Genomic DNA, 22569 nt, shown 5'->3' on the forward strand with positions numbered 1-22569 from the left:
TTTCTTCAGTCTCAAATTTCTGATTTCCCTAAAGTGTCTGAAACAAATTTTATTGATGAGTTTTTCAGTTTTCAGCCCCTTCATAAGGTTTAATATCTATCATTTATGAGAAGCTATTACATTTAAAATAGGCCTCATTTCTTAAAATTAAAAATGCCGGGGAACTGGACCTAAATTTGACTATATTAGATGAAATTAGGATGTTATTTTTAAGATGGTTAATAGCTCTTCGCTATATGTGCATCATTGCTAATTGCAATTCAATGTGACACATAGAGAGGACATTTCTAAGGCTAAATTGTCTTGCTTATATTCGGATACAGGTTCTCGTGCAAGAGAGGAGAAACTTCCTTAATTCAAATGTTCTGGACTTGTCCTAATCTGGAAAAGTGCTGAAGAGAGATCTTCTACACCCAATCTTTAATTCTTAATAAAAGTTAGCGCCAAATCCTTTGGTTGCTCTCTTTTGAACAAATGAAAAGGATGATGTTCTTTTGTCTTCAGTTAAGAGTCATACACTTTTCTTTGTAAAAGACATGCTTTTTTGCTTAAATAGATGGATGCTGATCTGCCCACTCACGGTCAGTGACTGTCTGAATATGGAAAAGATTCAATTCAGGTATAAGATTTCAGAAGTTGTGGGAGTCATTCATGACTCACTTTCCCAATTTATAATTGATGAACGTAATTTGACTGTCTGACCGATATCTTTTCTCCCTTTGCTTTTATTTTAATGCTAAGAATATACAGTATAACATCATACAACAGTGGTAAGCGAAAGGGTTGTGATTTTTTCTTTTTATTTTCTTTTTCTCTTACCCCTTTTTTCTTTTTTTTTCCTTTTGTTTGAATATAATATACTACCCGGATTATGATTAATGGATCTTTTATTCAATCTATATACTTGTCTTGATATACCAATTGTGCAATTGCCATGTATACCACATCATAGTGTATTTTCATTGTATTTTTAAATTTGTATTGTTTAAAATAAATAAATATAAATTAAAAAGAAAAAAAAAGAAAAAAGTTTCTTCTGCGAGCAGTCCAACAGGTTATCACTTACATTCATACAGCTGTAAAGAGCACAATTACAGAGTATACATTGCAATGAAATGAGTTCAATTACCACCAAGCAAGGGCAGCATGACAGTGATGGGATTCATTCAGGAGCCTGAAGAGCTCTGGGGAGGAAACTGTCTTTAAGCCACAATAGTGCAATATTTTTCATGTAAAAATGGGAGCAGAAATGGACATACAGTTGCTCAAGCTTTCTGTGCCAATCAATAAAATCATCACTAATCCATAATTGATTTCAACTTCATTCTCCACCTGTTTCCCTCCCATAATCCTTGACTTCTGTATCATTCTATCTTGGCCTTGAATAATTCTACCTCAATAGTTCTATGGGGTAGAAAAATCCAAAGAATTACTAACCTTTGAGAGAAGAAATACCTTGTCATCTTTGTTTGATATGACCTGTTCCTTATTCTTAATCCATGCCTCCAAGTGTGGATTGCCTCGAAAGTGGAAACGCTTTCTTTGCATCTGACAGGCAACTGCATCAAAGGGTGTGGCAAAATATCAGTGACAGATGATCTCAGTTGTTCAATATGTGAGGCTTGTTCTCTCACCAATTTCACCTGCCCCATGTGACAAGAGGCTCAGGGTCTCTCTATGACAGATGGAACTGCCTCCTCTTGATACATTTCTGCTGAAGAAACCACTTGGGAAATTAGTTTGAAATCTACATCGATTACAGGAGATCAACGCTGACTGCAAATCCTGAGCCACTATCTCCCGGAATGAGAGCAAGTAGGCCCAGTTCCCAAGCCATCTAGCTTTCTCATCTCTTGTCAACTAAAACCATTTCTGAACAAAATGAAAAGAACAATCTGCTGTTGCAAATGAGAAAGAAACAGGTCTTTGCATTTAGCTGCAGTTTAGTTTTCACCACCTGTGTTCGTCATCAGTATACTTGGTAAATGCAGGTTCAGGGGACATCAGAGGTAGAGTGTGCATGCACACTTCCTTCAGCACTGACTTCACTGGAACTGAACATTCAAGGTGCTGCTCCGATTTAGCATTTTGGCATCAGCAGCAAAGAAACCATTAATGGTGAGATGCCTCAGAAGGACTCTTCCATCCTATTGTTGAAGAGTCATTTCATTGCTTGTGGCCCTTGATTTCTTGCAGAGTACTCAATATCCCTAATCACAAATGCAGCTCACTGAAAGATTGTGAAAGCTTTAAGCCTTAATATTGACTGAAGGATTTGGGTCATATCCTTTGCCTATCCTCTCAAAATCTATTTTGTTCAATCCAGAATTTCAGTTTATTGTTAACTTATCATTACAGTTACATTATACTTCTCTGCAGATACTGACCTGCTGCCTATCTCTAGTAGTTTTTGTTCTTCAACAGGTTTCTTTTTTTAAAACTTTCAGAAGACTTTTTTATTTGTCTGAACAAAATTATGTTTCTTTTTAAAATCTATGGGACAATGTCGTATTGTGTTCCTAAATATGGGGGATATTGAATTGTTGAGGAATGCAAGTTTTTCTGGTAAATAGTATAAAGCGCTAAAGTTTCTGGAAGCATTCCAGAAAAACAAATGCTAGTAAATCTCTGAATGGAAAGTCTTGTATAACATATAATTCTAGGTTTCAGTAACAATAAGAAAATTCCCTGAAGCATTTAATAGACATTTAATCAAAGTTATCCACTGAAAAATTAAGTCAAACTAAAATGGAAATATTCAGAGGAGTGATTAAAATCTTGCCAAATTTTTTAGGGATATGCTTCAAGATCTGGGGCAAAGAAGGTAAAGGAATTTAGGCAAGAACTTCTGGCTCTATAGGCTGAAATTTTTGGAACTTCTATCACTAATGGTTGGTAGATGGAATGTAAACATGTAAAAGATTGAAGAAGGCAGAGTAAAGAGTTCTTGGAGGACTATAGGACCAGTGGAGGTTACAGCGGTGGTGAAGAGCATGACTACCAAGGTGAACAGAACATATAGGTTAGGCTTTCAAGCTGGTGAATTAGGACACCAGGAGCACAGGTGCAAAGGGAAAATGAGAATTTGGACAACAGTAACAAAGTTTTTGATGGGTTCAAAGTTAAGAGGGATTTACAGAGTATTTAAATAGTCGGAATTGGAGGTATAAAAGCAGAGTTAGATATTGCAGAAACAAATTGCTGAAGTATATATTGCAAAACAAGAAGCAGTGAAACATTGTAATGAACAATATTTAAGCTGAGAAAATTTGTCTACATTCAAATAGAACTGCAAAATTCTGAGGGAACTGTTTCAGCTAGACAGGGTTTGTCGATATTAATGTGAAGATCTTAGGTTAGCAATAGTTTTAGTCTCTACAATTTTTAATTGAGAATGGAATGGACATGAAAGAATGAAAATTTGGCTAGAGATGAGAGAGATCTGTGTGATCAAGAGAGGAGTCCTAAAAGAGGGAAAACTGGGTCACAGGAAGACAAGAGGGAATAAAGGTAAGAAGATAAAGGTGAAGGTTCCATTATGGCCGTGAAATAATACATTCAGAATGTAACATATGTGAAATTCTTTAAATTTTGTCTGCTGTAATGCAGAGAGAGAATCACCACTTTGTCCAGCACCCCTCACAGAAACCTACAGCACCTGGTGTTCCTATGCAGTCTCCCCTCCAATTACTGACCAGGCCTGTGCTTGCTTAGCTTCCAAGATCAGACAATACCAAAGTGTATTCAAAGAAGAGCCCAAGAGGAATACAGAGGTGGAATAAGAACTAGAAATTATGGGCTAAGGTCTGGGGCAGATCAAAGGTTTCTCTGTGAATGGATAATATTAATTGTGAAATTGATGATGATTGAATTATCATGTATTTATTACAAAACAGTAATTTAATTTCTTTTCAGGATCCTCGTGCCAGTTTTGATATTCGCGGAGCACATGGAATATTACAGAAAGACACTCTTTCAAACAGAGAGAAGCTATTTCGGTATGTTTCCCTATCACTGACTATCTGCTACTTGTATTGTAAAATTAAGGCCTTCCAAGTCAGTAAAGCTTTGACATGACATTAAAGTATTCTATTTGTAATTAGAGGAAAGATTGACATTTTTAAAGTTTTATTTTATGACAAACATGACTTCCATTATCTTTCCCTGAATGATCTGCCTTCCTTGTTACTTGGCAGAAATTTTGCTGAACAAAGCCTTGTTTGAAACAAGGAGAGCTAAATTGGAAAGCTCCAAAAGATGCATTCACGGATCGTGATGGATGATTAACTTGCATCCACTGATTGAAATGCAGGCAGCACACCAACCATGTGTGCCTTGTGCATTAGAATGATTTCTTCATGCTGCCAGTGTTCTGTGTGTTCTTCGATGACTAATGTATCAGTAGGGAGGCGGACCTAGTCTGTACCTTTCAAAACCAGCCCATGCTTTTTCAAGGAGTGGTACTTATTGTGGATGGAACTGATGTTTTAGTTATATAGAAGAGGATTATCCTAGAACACTAAAAATGCCACAATAGATTGGGTTTGGAATGTATTTGGGAGCGCATTAGAAGATTCAGGAGGAAGTCAAAAGAATGAGGGAGGTCCTGGATCTGGAAGAAGAGAAGGGATCAGCAAATGAGGTAATTAGCAAGAGCAAGAATGATAAAAGATTTTGTAATGCAGAAAATTGTTAATAGTTGGATTCTATGATCTGAATATCACACTGGAAGTTCAAAGTTCAGGTAAAAGCAGGCCACTTGTCTGGTGTCCGTCCATCATTATAAGGCATTCATTTCTTTCACTAATGGAACATAGGGGTTACATTGTTTTGCCATCTACAAAATAAACTGTTTACTCTATCATCAAGGAGGATAAGGGTGGTGGGTGCATGAGAGCACCATCATCTGTCGGTTCACCTTTGGGTCACTCACCATTCTGGCTTTGAAATATACAGCGGGTCCTTCAGCATTTCTGGACTGAAGTCCTGAAATTCCCTACCTGACAGTGCTGTGTGAGCAGTGCCACCAGAAGCATTGAAATTTCTGGCAAAAGCTCATCAGCACCTTCTCAAAGATGATGAGGATAGATAGTTAATCCTAGTCTTGGCAGTGATGCTCAGATTCTCAAAAAAATTAGTCCATAAAAAATGCATTTTGCCCAAGCTTTTCCACCCCTTCATGATATTAGATCTGTGCATGAGATTCTATTCACCCAACCCACCAATCAGATACACGAAAGCTCTCTTATTGCACTACTTCAACACAGCACCCAAAAACTAGCATTCATTTCCCAAAATAAAGCTCCAGCCAACTTATTTATTACTCATGACTGGATAATGAATGATTAGGATGAATAAATAAATGAAGATTTGCTTTGGAGTCTAGTCGTTTTGCGAAAGAGATATATTACCTCTCAGTTTGGAAGAGGGTGGAGTGCTTCAATGATGTGCTGTACAAAAATGCGACACAAAAATATGCTTTCGGGGTAATTAATAGTAAATAGGGTTAGAATCTCAAGGGAAAAATTAGTGCAAATGCAAAGAAGAATGAGGAATGGATTGCTCATATTAATCTGCTTGTGTTGGTTCACCCAATACTGAGAATTCATTATTTCAATCTCTCATAAATGTTTCATCATTGTTCTGCTTCTGTGTTGCTGCAATAATTTTCGGAATGTGATACTGCAAGCAATAAGTCCAGTTTGTAAAGTTCCAACTTTCAAAACTGTTAATCATTTGAATTTATTTTTGCTTTTCTGATGATTTTCCACGTAATTACACTTGCCTCTACATCTGGTATTCAACAATATCAACCAACAAGTTTCCAAACACAGGCCATGCTGCATTGGCTAATTTAAGATAAGGTGGCATTCTCCTGGACTCATCAAGGAAAACAGTACATTTTCTACTAATTGTTGCGCTTTATATGTGAATATCAGTTTAGGAGAGAAATGAGAGTCTCATGACAGTCTCAAGCTCAATCATCCCTGATCTAACTGAATGATGGACTGAATGGTTGCGTGACCCAATCTTCCATCTGAATACCTGCCTTTCACCTCCAGATGTGTGTGGCAGGATCTGAATTACCTGGAATAGAAGGCAACTCTACCAACAATTGGATTGAATTAACTTGTTTATTGACATGTGCACCAAGATACAATTTGTTTTGAGTGCTTTTCAAGCAAGTCAACCCATTAAAAAAAAACTAACATGCAGGAGATGGTGTTCAAGAGAAAACTCCTGATAAACAGTGCAATGCATCATGTTTTATCAATGAGAGGGTCATTTGTGAATCTGATAACAATGATCATTGTATCTGGAGGTGGATGTTCTCAAACTCATGTATCTTCAACCTGACGGAAGCAGGGAGAAGGGAGTGTAAGCAGGATAGAATGTGTTCTTTAATATGTTGGCTGCTTTCCCAAAGCAGCAGGAGACAGCCTGAAGATAGAATTAGTGGAGGGGAGGTTGGTTTGCATGATGGTCTAAGATGCAGTCACAACTCATTGCAGTTTCTTACAAGCTTGGGGCATACTAAGCTGTGATGGATCTGGACACGTTACATTCAATGGAGGTAAACAAACAGTTGTGTTCTAATGCAGTGGACAAACTTCTGGGGGAACTCAGCAGGATGAGCAGCATCCATGGAAAAGCAAAAGGCAGTCATGTTCTGGGCCTGAGCTTCAGGTAAAAAGGACTCAGACCTGAATCAGAAATGGCCTCATGGATGCTGCATAACCTGGTGTTACTCCAGCACTTTGGTAAACCACAAGATACTTTCTATGGTGCATCTATAGAAATTGTTAAGGAACAGTGGGGATGTGTCAAGTATCCTTCAGTTTCTGAGGTAGTAGATTAGTGCACTTATCTGACCATAGCATCAACATGATTGAAGTACAGCAGGTTGTTGATAATTTTGCCTGAAAGCTTAAACCATTCTAGCATCTGCACTTCAGCACAGGGGCGGATGGTCCAATCCACTTCCTGAAGAGGGTATTTTGCATTTCTAGATTGCACTAGTGCAATTCATTGTTTTAATAGTATTTTAATAGTGTTTTCCAGAAAAAAAATAACATCCTTTTTATGCATTGTTCATACAGTAAAGGGAAGATAAATATTTAATGATGATCGAATGTGGAAAACCAGAAATACTGGCAATAGAGCTGTCACATAGTTGTACAAGAAATGATTTTAATATGTTTATTTTTCAATTAATGTAGCTGTTCAGACATAGGTCTTTAGAAGTTAAATGCTTCATTGGCTATATTAGCATAATTTACACATTATTTTGAAGAGTTCAATTTTCAGACCTCTGTGCAACTGAGAAACTGGAGTGATCCAGGATGAACAATGTAAGTTTGAAAGCAGTGTTTTAATGGATCAGTGGGGTGGGGTGGGGGAGAAATGTTTACTGTTAAGTATTAGAACTTGACGAGAAGTGAAAAATAAAATATTGCATTTAACCACAAATTGATATAGAAATTTTCCTACTTTTATAAAGAAGCAATGATGAAATCTGTTGAAATTTAATTTTTTGTTCAGGATAAATTTAATTCATGCATTTTAAACAAAACAAATCCTCTTCATTTAGCAGCAGTGAATTGCTGTTAAATGTGAAATATTGTTATTTTTCAGTTGCAATTCTCCCTATGTTCTGATGACCGCATGCCCTTTAACTTAGCAACCTTCACCATTAATCATCTGCTAATGACCCGTAGACACACAGCTCAAAGCTCAGAGCTTGTTAATAGACTATTCTTAACACATTCTCAATTAAATAAACCAGTAATTTCATATGGTTAGCATAACAAATGTTGAGATTCACACTTTAAGGGTTAAAAGGTGAGAAAGGGCAGATGTGCCATCTCACTGCAGTAGCAAAGAACTTCATACTGAAAGTTCAAACTGTCAACTGCCTAATAAATTTTATTGCCCCTATTAAATAGTTTACTGGGCTCAGCTTTCTATGTTGCTATTTTTAAAAGGGAATGTGTTCTCCCCTTAGCCACCATTTATCAAATATCTCATCTGTTTGCAAACATTGAGCTGCTGGTGGAATTTTATGGTAAAGGAAACAGAAATGCTGAAGAAACTCAGCAAGTCTCACAGTGTCCATAGGAGGTAGAGATATATTACCGACGTTTCAGGCCTGAAATGACACACCTCGAAGTAGGGCTCAAGACTGAAACATTGATAATATAACTTTACTTCTATGGACGCTGGGAGACCTGCTGAGTTCCTCCAGCATTTCTGTTTTTTCACGACAATCAAGTCAAGTCACCTTTATTTATTGTTCATACTATGCTTGTAAGGTAAAGACAAGATAGTTTTTTTCCAGGACCACAGAGCATATTTACATAAATATACTTTAGAATAGAAGTTAAACACATTGAAATATAGAAATGTTAAGTCATATACAATAAAAGTCCATGGTACACTGTCCACATATATTCTGGAAATTCAGGAGCCTGATGGCTTGGGGGAAAAAACTGTTGCTCAATCTGGCAAAGAAGACCACCTCTCCTTCAAATGATCGAGTGCTGTGTCTTGCAGTGGCCAATATGAAGAGAGAATTAGGCAAGATCAACCCACGGAAAGCTGCTGGATTGGATAACATTCCTGGCAGAGCACTCAGGGGATGAGTGGCTCATCTGTTCTCACTGACATCTTTAACATCTCCCTGAGAAGCGCCATGGTCCCAACGTGCTTCAAAACTGCCACCATTGTCCCCGTTCGGAAGAAGTCATCTGCCTCAATGACTACCGTCCTGTTGCACTCGCATCCATTGTCATGAAGTGCTTCGAGAGGCACATTATGGGGCACATCAATATCCTGCTGCCCCCGTCATTAGACCCCCTGCAGTTTTCATATAGATCCAACCAATCTATGAATGATATCATTGCCACTGTCCTCCATCTAGCCCTCGTTTACCTGGAAAACAAGGACTCATATGTTTGAATGCTGTTTATTGACTTCAGTTTGGCATTCAACTCAGTACCTGATAAGGAAGTTGGGCCTGCTGGGTCCAAACACCTCCCACTGCAATTGGATTCTTGACTTTCAGTCAGGGAGACCTCAGGCAGTCCGGATGAGTAACAGCACTTCCAGGACCATCACACTGAGCATGGAGTCCCAGGGCTGTGTGCTTAGTCAACTGCTCTTCACTCTGCTGACCCATGACTGTGCAGAGAAACACAGTTTGTGCCATAGCATTAAGTTCATTGATGACACAATCGTGGTAGGACTTGTTAGTAAGAACGATGAGTCAGCGTACAGAAATAAGATGCAGTTGCTAATGGACTGGTGCAGAGCCAACAACCTGTATTTGAATGTTAATAAAACAAAAGAGATGGTTGTCAATTTGAGGAGGACCTGGGGGGCCATGTTCCGCTGACCATTGTCATGTCAACTGTTGAGGTTGTCAAGAATATCAAATTCTTTGGAGTTGAGAGGAGTCATGTGATGAAGTAGTGGCCGGTAGGAGAATACCAGCGCTCTCCAGAAAAGAAGAAATAAAGTGAAGAAAACACAAAGTTCAAGAAACACAAAACCCAACAAATAAAAGATTTTTATTTTTATTATATTAAATTAAAATATTATATATTATATTAAATTAAGATATTTATTGGAGAAAAGAAAGAAAATGGCACCCAAGAAGGAAAAAGCAAAAACAACGGGAAATAAAGAAGAAAAGACGCCGGAGGAGGAAGGAGAAGGCCTTACCTGCACGAAGAAACAGGGAGCCGTCATGGAGAAAAGAGCCTGCTCCCCAAAGTTGGTGACGACCCCGCAGAGTCATGACCTCCTGACCGCTGGACTGCAAAAATGGCTCTCTGAGCCAAACAAAAGTGCGCAATGCACACACTAAGGAAAAAGAAAACAGCGACGGGAGGGGGCCCAGCTGAGGAGCAAACTAACACAGCGTGACCAGCTGAGAGATGCCCAACAGCAGGGCTCTCAGCTGGAAGAAGAGGAAAGCGACAGGAAAAGAAGTGATAGGAAAGAAGAACAGCAACATGAGGCCCAACAGATAACTAGCCCAGAAAAAGAGGACCAACAACAAGAAGCCATGCAAAAAAAAACACCCAGCAAAGTGAGGCAAGCAGGTCAATAAGAAAGTCAGAAGAGACACAAAGAAGAGAAGTAGAAGACACAAACACAGGTCCAGACACAGAAGAAGAGGAAGAATAAGACCAAGCTCTGCACAGAGGAATAGAAGGTAAAGTAGATGGAGAGGATATAGATTTTTTAAAAAATTCAAGAACAAATGACATTAGAATTTAGTGAAATGAAAAGAAAAATGAAAAGTACAGAAGAAAAAGTGAGTAGAATAGAGCTGGTCATGACAGAAATAGGGAAAAGATTAGAAAATGTAGAAGAATGAGAAATAGCTGTAGAAATGGAAGTGAACAACTTAAGAAGAAAATTGGAAGAAAGTGACAAAAAAGTTAAAGAGTCACAGGAGTTGTTAGCTCAGAAGATGGATATAATGGAAAACTATAGTAGGCGAAATATCATAAAGATAGTGGGCCTAAAGGAAGATGAAGAAGGCACAAATATGAAAGAATTTATAAAAGAATGGATCCAAAAGGTCTTGGGAATGGCAGAAACATAGGAAGGAATGGAAATAGAAAGGGCACACAGAACACTAGCCCCGAAACCACAGACATCAAAAACCAAGATCTGTTTTAGTAAAATTTCTGAGATACACGACAAGGAAAAATATACTGGAGAGAGCAAGGAATAAAATTAGAGAAGACAAAAAACCATTGGAATACAAGGTTCAAAAAATATTTTTTTTACCCAGACATGGGTTTTGAACTCCTAAAGAAGAGAAAGGAGTTTAACACAGCAAAATCGATCCTATGGAAAAAAGGCTATAAATTTATGTTAAGATATCCAGCTGTGCTTAAAATATTTATCCTGGGGGAGCAAAACAGACTGTTCTCCGGAGAAAGCACGAGAATTTGCAGAATGCCTGCAGGACAGAAGGAGAGATGAGGAGATGTAACAAGAATGAAGAATGATGACAAACTACATATAAAGATGTAAAAATAATGTATAAGTAAGAACTAAAGAAGGGAAAGAAAAGGGAAGAAAGAAAGTCGGGGGGGGGGGAAGAGGGTGAGCTTTGTTAAATGTGAAGAAAAAGAATTTTCAGGAGGGGGTTGGGTGGGAGAGAATATCAGTCACTGCGAAATCAGTTGACACGCGAGCGGGTTCGCAATCCAAATGGAGAGGGGAGTTGTGGTTGCCTGGCAAGGGATAAGAGCAACTTAGAGAGGATGGGACACTTGGGATTTAGGGAATTTTAGATGTGGGAGTTGTTGAAGTATTTTATGTTTCAGAAATGTTATCATACATTGAGTTCAAAAAGGGAAAAATGAGAGATGAAAATGGGGAAAAGGGGGAAGGTGGTGGTGAGGAAGCAGAAATGGGAGGTGTAAACAGAATATGAGATGGCCATGTTAAACTATATGACTATCAATATTAATGGAATAAATAACAAAATTAAATGAAAAAGGCTATTAAATATCCTGAAAAAAGAAAAAAAATGACATAGCATTTGTGCAGGAAATATATCTAACTGGTGCAGCACCATTTCATCAGATGCAAGGATCGACAATGAGATAGACAACAGACTCGCCAAGGCAAATAGCGCCTTTGGAAGACTACACAAAAGAGTCTGGAAAAACAACCAACTGAAAAACCTCACAAAGATTAGCGTATACAGAGCCGTTGTCATACCCACACTCCTGTTCGGCTCCGAATCATGGGTCCTCTACCGGCACCACCTACGGCTCCTAGAACGCTTCCACCAGCGTTGTCTCCGCTCCATCCTCAACATCCATTGGAGCGCTTACATCCCTAACGTCGAAGTACTCGAGATGGCAGAGGTTGACAGCATCGAGTCCACGCTGCTGAAGATCCAGCTGCGCTGGATGGGTCACGTCTCCAGAATGGAGGACCATCGCCTTCCCAAGATCGTGTTATATGGCGAGCTCTCCACTGGCCACCGTGACAGAGGTGCACCAAAGAAAAGGTACAAGAACTGCCTAAAGAAATCTCTTGGTGCCTGCCACATTGACCACCGCCAGTGGGCTGATAACGCCTCAAACCGTGCATCTTGGCGCCTCACAGTTTGGCGGGCAGCAACCTCCTTTTAAGAAGACCGCAGAGCCCACCTCACTGACAAAAGGCAAAGGAGGAAAAACCCAACACCCAACCCCAACCAACCAATTTTCCCCTGCAACCACTGCAATCGTGTCTGCCTGTCCCGCATCGGACTTGTCAGCCACAAACGAGCCTGCAGCTGACGTGGACTTTTTTACCCCCTCCATAAATCTTCGTCCGCGAAGCCAAGCCAAAGAAAGAAGATATCTAACTGAAGTGGAACATAATAAATTAAGGAGAGATTGGGTAGGGCACATAGTGGCAGCATCATGTAATTCAAAAGCCAGAGGTGTATCTATATTAATCAATAAAAATGTACCAATCAAAATAGAGGAGGAAATAATAGATCCACCAGGGAGATATGTAATGATAAAGTGTCAAATATTTTCAGAATTCTGGAATTTGATCAATACATATGTACAAATGAAGAGGATCAAAAGTTTATGCAAGATATTTTAACCTTACTTTGGACCCAAAGTTGGATAAAACTGGACAAAAGACTAGCAAAAAGAATGTATGATTAAATCAATGAAGGAAATGAAACTTATAGATATATGGAGGTGACAGCACGTAAGGGAGAAGGAATACTCATATTATTCAAGTATGCATAAAACATACTCAAGGATTGATATGTTTTTTGTTGTCAGCCCATATTCAAGGCGGAGTTAGGAAAACTGAATATTAAGCTAGATTGCTATCTGATCACTCACCCCTGTTATTAGCAATAGAACTGGAGGACATCCAACCAAGAACATATAGATGGAGATTAAATTCCATGCTACTTAAAAGACAGGAATTTAGAGAATTTATTAAGTGCCAAATTAAAATTTACTTTGAAATAAATACGGAATCAGTGGAAGACAAATTTATATTATGGGATGCAATGAAAGCTTTCATTAGAGGGCAGATAATAAGTGATGTAAATAAGATGAAAAAAGACTGCAATCGGGAAATAGAACAGTCGGAAAGGGAGATAGTAAGTACAGAAAAGGAACTAGCAACAAGGGAAAATATAACAAAAAGAAGAGAATTGGCGGACAAAAAGATAAAATATGAAACATTACAAGCGTATAACAGAGAGAAGAACATAATGAAAATAAAGCAAAAGTATTACAAGCTTGGAGAAAAAACTCACAAAATGTTAGCCTGGCAACAAAACAGAACCAGCTAAAAGAACTGTATTGGCATCAAGGAAAAAGGACAAACAAATATAATCCAATGGAGATTAATGAGAACTTTAAGGAATTTTATGAACAATTATACCAAACTGAGAATAAGGTGAAAAAAGACAATATTGAAGAGTTTTTTAGCTAAAATTGAACTGCCGAAATTGCAAGAAGAGGAGCAAAACAAGCTGATAAAACCATTTGAAATAGAGGAAGTACAGGATATATTTTAAAAAAGCTGCTGATCAACAAAACACCTGGAGAGGATGGATTCCAAATAGAATTCTATAAAACATTTAAAGAGTTATTAATTCCTCCTGTCCTGGAAGTAATGAACCAGATGGAAGAAACACAAAACTTGGCAGATTCATGTAAGACAGCAATAATTACAGTAATACCAAAGACGGGGAAGTATCCACTAACACCAGTATCATATAGACCAATATCTACTTAATTCAGATTATAAGATAATAGCAAAATTATTACCAAAATGATTGGCCGACTGTGTACCAAATATAGTAAAACAAAATCAAGCTAGATTTATTAAGAAAAGACAAACAGTGGATAATGTCTGTAAGTTCATTAATTTAATTCATGCAGTTCAAGGAAATAAGATACCAACAGTGGCTGTTTCTTTAGACACAGAAAAAGCCTTTGACAGGGTAGAATGGAATTATTTATTCAAAGTATTACAGAGGTTCAACCTACCAGAAAAATATATTAATTGGATTAAAGCATTATATAATGGAACATTGGCGAAGATGACAGTAAATTGATATGTATTGAACCAATTTAAATTAAGTAGGTCAACTAGGCAGGGATGTCCACTCACTGTTCGCTTTAGCAATAGAACCATTGGCAGAACTGATAAGAACAGAAAATAAAATAAAAGGGATAAAAATAAAGGAGAAGGAGTATAAAATCAGTTTATTTGCAGATGACATCATAGTATACTTAACAGAACCAAAAATATCAATAAAAGAACTACATAAGAAATTGAAGGAATGTGGAGAAATATCGAGGTAAAGATCAACACAAATAAAAGTGAAGCGATGCCAATGAGTAATGCGGATTATACAGAATTTTAAAAAGAATCACCATTTAAATGGCAAACGCAAGCAAACCGATAATGAAGCCATTAATGAAGAATTTACAGGAAGACTTAAAACATTGGAAAGAATTGCCACTAACATTGATAGGGAGGGTAAAATGCATTAAAATGAACGTCTTCCCAAGGATACAATACTTATTTCAATCGTTACTAATTCCCTTAACAGAGAAATTCTTGAATGAACTAAAGAAAATGATAAGGAAATTCTTCTGGAAAAGGGGGAAACCGTGGATAGCGTTAGATAAATGAACAGTGGTACAAACAAGGTGGTTTGCAGTTACTAAACTTTAAAAATTATTATAGAGCAGCACAATTAAGGTATTTATCAGATTTTTATCAGACAAGGGAAAAACCAGATTGGACTAAGATTCAGCTAGATAAAAAGGGGTGAAGGTACCGGAACATATACTTTATAAGTGAGATGAAAAGTTGGTGCAGTATAAAAGTTCACCAGAACTGCATCATTTACACGATATAATGGAAGAAGATTCACTAAGAAAGGAAAATAAACAAATTACCAACTACCAAAATTATTATTGATGAAAAATCAACTAATCCCTTTCACAATAGATAACCTTTCCTTCAGAGAATGTGAGAGAAAAGGAATTAAAAGAATAGAAAATTGTTTTTTGAGAAATAATTTATTAACATTTGATCAAATGAAGTACACATATGGAATAACTCATGGTACAATGTTTGCATACAATCAACTGAAAGCCTACTTAAAGGACAAATTGGGAAGCAGACTGATATTACCAGAAGGAAGCAGCTTTGAATATGTGATTACAGAAACAACGATAATAAAAAAGATTTATAACAAACATGTACATCAAGCTGCAAGAGAAGTAAAATAAAGAAATAAGCTATAAACCCAAACAAAAGTGGGAAAACGATCTTAACATAAAGATAAAAGATGAAAGATAGGAAAAGTTATGCTCTGGAACGATGAGAGATATAGTAAATACGAGATTATGCATGATACAATATAATTGGTTCTCACTCTTTGGCTTGGCTTCGCGGACGAAGATTTATGGAGGGATAATGTCCACGTCAGCTGCAAGCTCGTTTGTGGCTGACAATTCCGATGTGGGACAGGCAGACACGGTTGCAGCAGTTGCAAGGGAAAATTGGTTGGTTGGGGTTGGGTGTTGGGTTTTTCCTCCTTTGTCTTTTGTCAGTGAGGTGGGCTCTGTGGTCTTCTTCAAAGGAGGTTGCTGCCTGCCGAACTGTGAGGCGCCAAGATGCACGGTTTGAGGCGATATCAGCCCACTGGCAGTGGTCAATGTGGCAGGCACCGAGAGATTTCTTTAGGCAGTCCTTGTACCTCTTCTTTGGTGCACCTCTGACACGATGGCCAGTGGAGAGCTCGCCATATAACACGATCTTGGGAAGGCGATGGTCCTCCATTCTGTAGCCATGATCTACCCAGCGCAGTTGGATCTTCAACAGCGTGGATTCGATGCTGTCGGCCTCTGCCATCTCGAGTACTTCGATGTTAGGGACGAAGTCGCTCCAATGAATGTTGAGGATGGAGCGGAGACAACGCTGGTGGAAGCGTTCTAGGAGCTGTAGGTGATGCCGGTAGAGGACCCATGATTCGGAACCGAACAGGAGTGTGGGTATGACAGCGGCTCTGTATACGCTTATCTTTGTGAGGTTTTTCAGTTGGTTGTTTTTCCAGACTCTTTTGTGCAGTCTTCCAAAGGCGCTATTTGCCTTGGCGAATCTGTTGTCTATCTTGTTGTCGATCCTTGCATCTGATGAAATGGTGCAGCCGAGATAGGTAAACTGGTTGACCGTTTTGAGTTTTGTGTGCCCGATGGAGATGTGGGGGGGGGCTGGTAGTCATGGTGGGGAGCTGGCTGATGGAGGACCTCAGTTTTCTTCAGGCTGACTTCCAGGCCAAACATTTTGGTAGTTTCCGCAAAACAGGACGTCAAGCGCTGAAGAGCTGGCTCTGAATGGGCAACTAAAGCAGCATCGTCTGCAAAGAGTAGTTCACGGACAAGTTGCTCTTCTGTCTTGGTGTGAGCTTGCAGGCGCCTCAGATTGAAGAGATATCACGCCCCAAAAGTTAAATAAATGGGATCTAACATTATCAGATGTTTTCGCTGTACGAAGGAAATGGGAACAACAGTACATGCAATTTGGGCATGTGAGAAAATGAAAAAGTTTTGGGAAGATCTAAATCAGGTATTAAATAAAATCACAAAAAGCAACATACCAAAAAATTCAGAGATCTTCTAAGTAATATAAGAAGTAAAGTATTAGGCCTCAAACTGGATGAAGTGCAAAAATGATTTATTAGGATAGCCTTAGCTGTAGCAAAAAAATGTCTAATGTCAACTTGGAAATCAGAAGAGAGCCGGAGAGTACAGCAATGGTACATAGAAATGAATAAATGTATTCCATTGGAAAAATAACATATAATTTAAAAAATAAAGTCACATTATTTGAACAAATTTGGGAACCGTACATGGAACACAACAGAGAGGGCTTGTCTCAGACCTCAACCCCTTAAAATGATAAAATGATAAGAAGACAAAATGACTTGATCCAGTGTGTAGAAGTAGATGACACAATTTTCTTGTTTATTTTCATTGTGTGATGACATTGTTTGATGGTTTTATTGTATTGTATATGTTGAACGTTAAATGGGTTTGGAGAGGGGAGGGGAGGGAGAGGGAAGGTAGGGGGATAAAGGAGAGAAAGTGCCACTGTATATTTAAGTGGGAAATGTTTGTATGTATTTTCATTGATATGGTTCACAGTATGAAAATTTTAAAATAAAAAAAAAAGTTCTTTGGAGTTGTGATGGAATATTTGGCAATGTTCCTGGGAAATAAATTGGTAAAATTAGAGTAGGTTACATACACACACTTTAAAACAGATCTTATTTGAAATACTGAAGAATTCATATTCAGTGACCTTACAGAAACTATGGAGAATGCTATGCACATTTCATAAGTAGGTGCTAATTAATATGATGTCATGAAATGAATGGACTATTGTCTTGGAGGAGCCAGGTTGTCTGTTTTGGACCTTTTTTAAAGGCTTTTGACCTCTTTGCAAAGTGCTCACTCAAAAGTCATTGAGAGGTTCTTCTTTACCTAAAACAACTGATGGAAGCAGAAGACTAACTCCTATTGTTCACTGGAGAAGGTTGGTGGGGGGGGGGTGGGTTTGCAAGTGAGAGAGAGAAAGACAGGATGGTGGCAGTTTTGAATCTCAGATGGAGAGAGAGACAGCTGTATCAAACCAGGAGAAGTTTGTTGGAAGTGAAATAGAAACTCCAGAGTGGCAGATGGCTGGAAGTGCTATCTGTCTGATGTTTCTCTTGGAATAAAAGGAACAGAAAGGTACTCTGTGGTAGCCTGAAAGAAAGAGGTTACCATCTGGAGAACCCTGCTTGGTCAACTTTCATCAACGAGACATTGAGGTCACTCATGGTGGTACCTCAGTTGTGGACATCCTGGAACAACAAATGTCTCTCTCTGCAAACCCTACAAGAACCTTCCTGAGCAGTAAGTATTTACCTTTCGAGCACCAAAGTCTGGTGAACTTTATACATGTTAAATTCTGTGCACAGTATAAGAATTGCCTGCATCGAGAAAACTTGGAAGAAGGAGAAGTGAGATTGAACTGTGAACCCAAGAACTTTTCTTAAATTTATACATACATCAAACACATGCGGTTAGAATTAAGAGGGGGTTAATTTGGGTTAGTTAAGTTAATAGTGGTAAGTTAAAGTTTGATTCTGTTTTCATGTTTAAAGATAATTAAAAACAACTTTTGTTTAAATAACTACTTGTTGTGGTGAATATCTATTGCTGCTGGGATTTAGGGTTACTTGGGCTTGTAACAGAGTGCACTTGGCAGAGAATCTCACCTGGACCCTTAACACCAGCTCCATAGCCAAGAAAGTCTAGCAACAACTTTACTTCCTTGAAGGCTGAGGAAAGTTAATCTCCCATCCTCCATATTCATTACATTCAACAGAGGATGTACTGAGAGCATCCTGTGCAACTGCATCATTTCCTGGTTTGAAAGTTGTACCTCCTCAGACCGCAAGACCCTGCAGAGGAAAGTGAAATCAGTGTAAAAGATCATTGGGGGCTCTCTTCCTACCATGAAGACATCTTCAACATTCAATGCAGGTGAAAGACAATAAAGATCATGAAGGACTCCACACACCCCTCATGTAAACTGTTCTCCTTTCTGCCATCTGGTAGGTGGTACTGCTGCACTCGGGTCATTGCGTCCAGATTGGAGAACAGTTTTTCCCCCAAGCCAAGAAACTCCTGAATTCCCAGAAATATGTGGTCCTGGAAAATGCCATCTTGTCTTTACTGTGTGAGCATGGTATGAATGATAAATAAAGGTGACTTCATGTAACGACCTGACTGCTGTGGTATACTATGATTAGGAATGGTTCACATGTTTATGTCGAGGGCGGGTCATGCCTTATGAGCATGTTTGCATGGCCACTAGCGAGGCCTGATTATAGTTCCTGTTTAATTAGACTGGCTTCCAGCAGGAGACTGACACAGAGCATGCAAGATCTGTAATGGAGACTTGCAGCTTCATGGTGCTGTTTACAACAACTTTAAAGAACCTTTTCCTTCATCCGTGTGTTGTCCAAGACCTCACACATATGAATACAAGATGAAACATGGTGTCAGAAGTGTGATGAAGGAAATACTTTAGAAGGAAAATCTAAAGTCGGCAACTGATCAGTGAACAGAAGCAAATAAAGTGAAAAATGGAAGGATTACATCCACCAATGAAGCTGCAGTTTACATGTAATGTGAGTGAAAACAAGAGAGAAAATAAAGACTGGATGTTGAGAATAAAAGTGCAAGACATATAAATTTCATTTAAATTGGATGCCGGAGCACAAATTAATGTAATATCAGAGACTAATTTTAAGAAGATTACACCCAGACCAAAGATGTATGGAACAAAAGTGGTTACAGGATATTCAGGTAGCGATATACCAGTGGAAGGAGAATGCATGGTCAAAGTGAATCACAAGGACAAAGAGGACATGCTAGCATTCGTCGTGGTACCAAAGGATATACAGGCCATACTAGGTTTAACAGCCTGTGAGAAAGAGTCCTCATTGTTGAAAGTGAAGGAGAGACAGTCAGTGATGAACTCATGAAAGAGCACAATGACCTATTTCAGGGTCTAGGCTGCCTTCCAGGAGAACACACGATCAGAGTTGATAAATGTGTGCCATCCATGCAGAAAAGTTCCATTTGCTCTTCAAAAGCAACTAAACAAAGAGTTGGACAGGATGGAAAGCCTGAATGTGATTCAGAAGATAGATGAGCCAATGGAGGTGGTGAATTCACTTGTCGTTGTGGACAAAATGATTGGAAAGCTTAGAATTTGCCTGGATCCAAGCGATCTAAACAGAGCAATAAAGACAGAACACTTTAAACATCTGATGCATGAAGAAATCATCTCACAGTTTGCAAATGCAAAGTTTTTTTCAGCAAGCTCGATACCTCATCAGGATTTTGGCAGTTAAAATTGGATGAAGCAAGTTCAAGACTGTGCACATTCAATAGCCATTTGGCAGATACAGATTCCTAAGGTTACCATTCAGAATTGCCTTAGCTCCTGAAGTGTATCACAAATCTATCCATATGGTCTATGAGCACCTGGATGGAGTTAATACCTCACTGGATGACATTGGGAACTGCAAGAATGGAGCATGATGAAAGACTAAGGAAAGTCTGGAAGCAACACTTTGTATTCAGAAGCTGAATAGAGAGAAATGCCAGCTCTGGATGACTCAACAAACATTTGTAGGAGATATTATTGGTAGTGAGGGCATCAGACCAGATCCCAGAAAAGTGTTCACCATTGGAAACAAGCCAAGGCCACAAAACACAAAAAGGATGTACAGAGGTTTAATGGAATGGTCAACTATATGGGTAAATTTATATCTAACCTCTCAAAAAAAATGGCTCCATTGAGAAGACTTAAAGAAAAGAACATTGAATGGGAGTGGGATGTGAGCATAAAAAGTCATTGAGCGAACTAAAGAAACTGCTCACAGAGGAACCATTTCTGAGGTTTTGCGACCCAGCGAGACCCATGAAGATATCATCAGATGCATCACATAGTGGGCTCGGTGCAGTTCTTCTGCAAAACTATGATGACTGGCAACCCATTGCGTATACATCACGCTCAATGACAGAAGTGATGTGATAACCTCATATTGAAAAGGAGCTGCTCAGCATCACATACACCTGTGAAAGATTTTGTCAGTTTGTGTGAGGACAAGCAATCAGTGTAGAAACCGACCATAAGCTCTTGATTGCATTGTTCCAAAAGCCATTAAATAAATGTCCACTTAGAATACAAAGAATGATGATTAGGCTGCAACGCTATGCACTGAATGTCGCGTACACTCTGGGTAAGCTAAGGTACACAGCCAAAACATTGTCTAGAGCTGTTGACACCAGAGAACCCGCAAATTCCAAAATGGATGAAGACGAGAATGCCTTCGTGGACATGATCACAAGTGCACAGCCCATATCAGATGCAAAAATTGAGTTCATAAAGCCAGAGACAAACAAAGATGAAACACTGAGACAACTGAGAAAAAAAACATCTTGGATGGATGGCCCAACATGAAGCAGGACTGTTCACCTGACATTGCAGAGATTTGGAATTGAAAGGCAGAACTATCAATGGTTGAAGACATCATCTACAAAGGAAGCAAAATCCTTATCCCAAAATTTAATTAGATGCTAAAGGATCCACAGAGGACATCTCAGAATTTAAAAGTATAAGAAAAGAGCATGAGAGGTGATGTACTGACCAAGAATCAACAATGGTATAAAAAATGAAATGTCAAACTGTACAATATGCTGGAAGTATCAAGCAAGTGATCCTGCAGAACCACTAAAGACACACTCAGCACCATACAGACCTTACCAGAAGGAGGGCGCTGACCTATTCAAATGTCAAGAGAAGGACTATCTTGTTGTCACAGGCTATTACTTCCTGTATACAGAGGTGTGTAAACTGAACACCACTACTGCAGATGCTGTTATAACAGGTATGAAAGCCATATTCTCCGGACATGGCATGGCAAGTGAGGTCATCACAGATAATGGACCCCAGTTTTACAATTTAAAGTTCCGACAGTTTGCCAAAGAGTGGGATTTTGTACATACCACGTCAAGTGCTCATTTTTCACAGTCCAATGGTCTAGTGGAAAAATCAATACAGACTTCTACCAGAGCATTCTAGTATACTGGACAACACCGCTCGAGGGTGGTATGTCACCAGTATAACTCCTTACGGGACGTAGGCTAAGAACAAACCTACCCATTCAGGAGAACCTCCTAAAAACAAAAGAGGGGGAGAAAGTGAAGAAATGCAAAGAACAACAAAGAAAAGTAAAAGTATTACTTTGATAGAGGAACAAAAACCTGCCAAAACTCCACACTGGTGACCAAGTAAGGGTAAAAGACAAAATGAACTTATGAACTTAGAAGGGAACTGTCCTTAGTGAAATCCAACCAAGACCATACACCATCAGACAGATGAAGATGCTGTTCTGCGAAGAAATCATCGTGATCTTCAAATGGGACCAGACACAGTAGATGGAAAGACGGATACTGTTGAACAACCTGAATACACAGCTGAGAAGACAGCATCTGAGGCAACAACTCAGATTCAAGGACAATCAATCAGGAGATCGTCAAGACACATGAATCCTCCTAAGAGACTCACTGAGCAAATTTAAAGACTCCTGTTATGGAATGAAATAGTGCTATCTTATTCGCTCTTCAAGTCTTAGTGTATGTAAATGTGAACATACAAAACAAGTTTAAAAAAAGTTAACAATGTTGATAATAATGAAAATGTAAGTTCCTGATGTTAAAGTTAAAATTGCATAGTTATACAAAGAAAACATGTTAGTTAAAAATAAGCTACTTTTGTTTTAAGAAAGGGAGATATAATGAAAGTGATCATGTTTGCATGGCCACTAGCAAGGCCTTGATTATAGTTACTGTTTGATTAGACTTGGCTGTCAGCAGAGGGCTGACACAGAGCATGCAAGATCTATAATGGAGACTTGCAGCCTCAGGG

General features: G+C 38.7%; 1 protein-coding gene across 10 annotated transcripts in view; it reads left to right on the forward strand.

Annotated features, from left to right (window-relative positions):
• LOC138736914 (PC3-like endoprotease variant B) overlaps positions 1–22569 on the forward strand; it is a 1109211-nt gene that overhangs the window by 381701 nt on the left and 704941 nt on the right. For all 10 annotated transcript variants that reach the window (XM_069887110.1, XM_069887113.1, XM_069887115.1 and 7 more), the window contains one exon: positions 3916–3998. In XM_069887110.1, coding sequence (XP_069743211.1) covers positions 3916–3998 — 83 coding nt within the window. The remainder of the gene's footprint in view (positions 1–3915; positions 3999–22569) is intronic.

This window comes from Narcine bancroftii, chromosome 6 (genome assembly GCF_036971445.1).
Source record: "Narcine bancroftii isolate sNarBan1 chromosome 6, sNarBan1.hap1, whole genome shotgun sequence".
NCBI lineage: Eukaryota > Metazoa > Chordata > Chondrichthyes > Torpediniformes > Narcinidae > Narcine > Narcine bancroftii.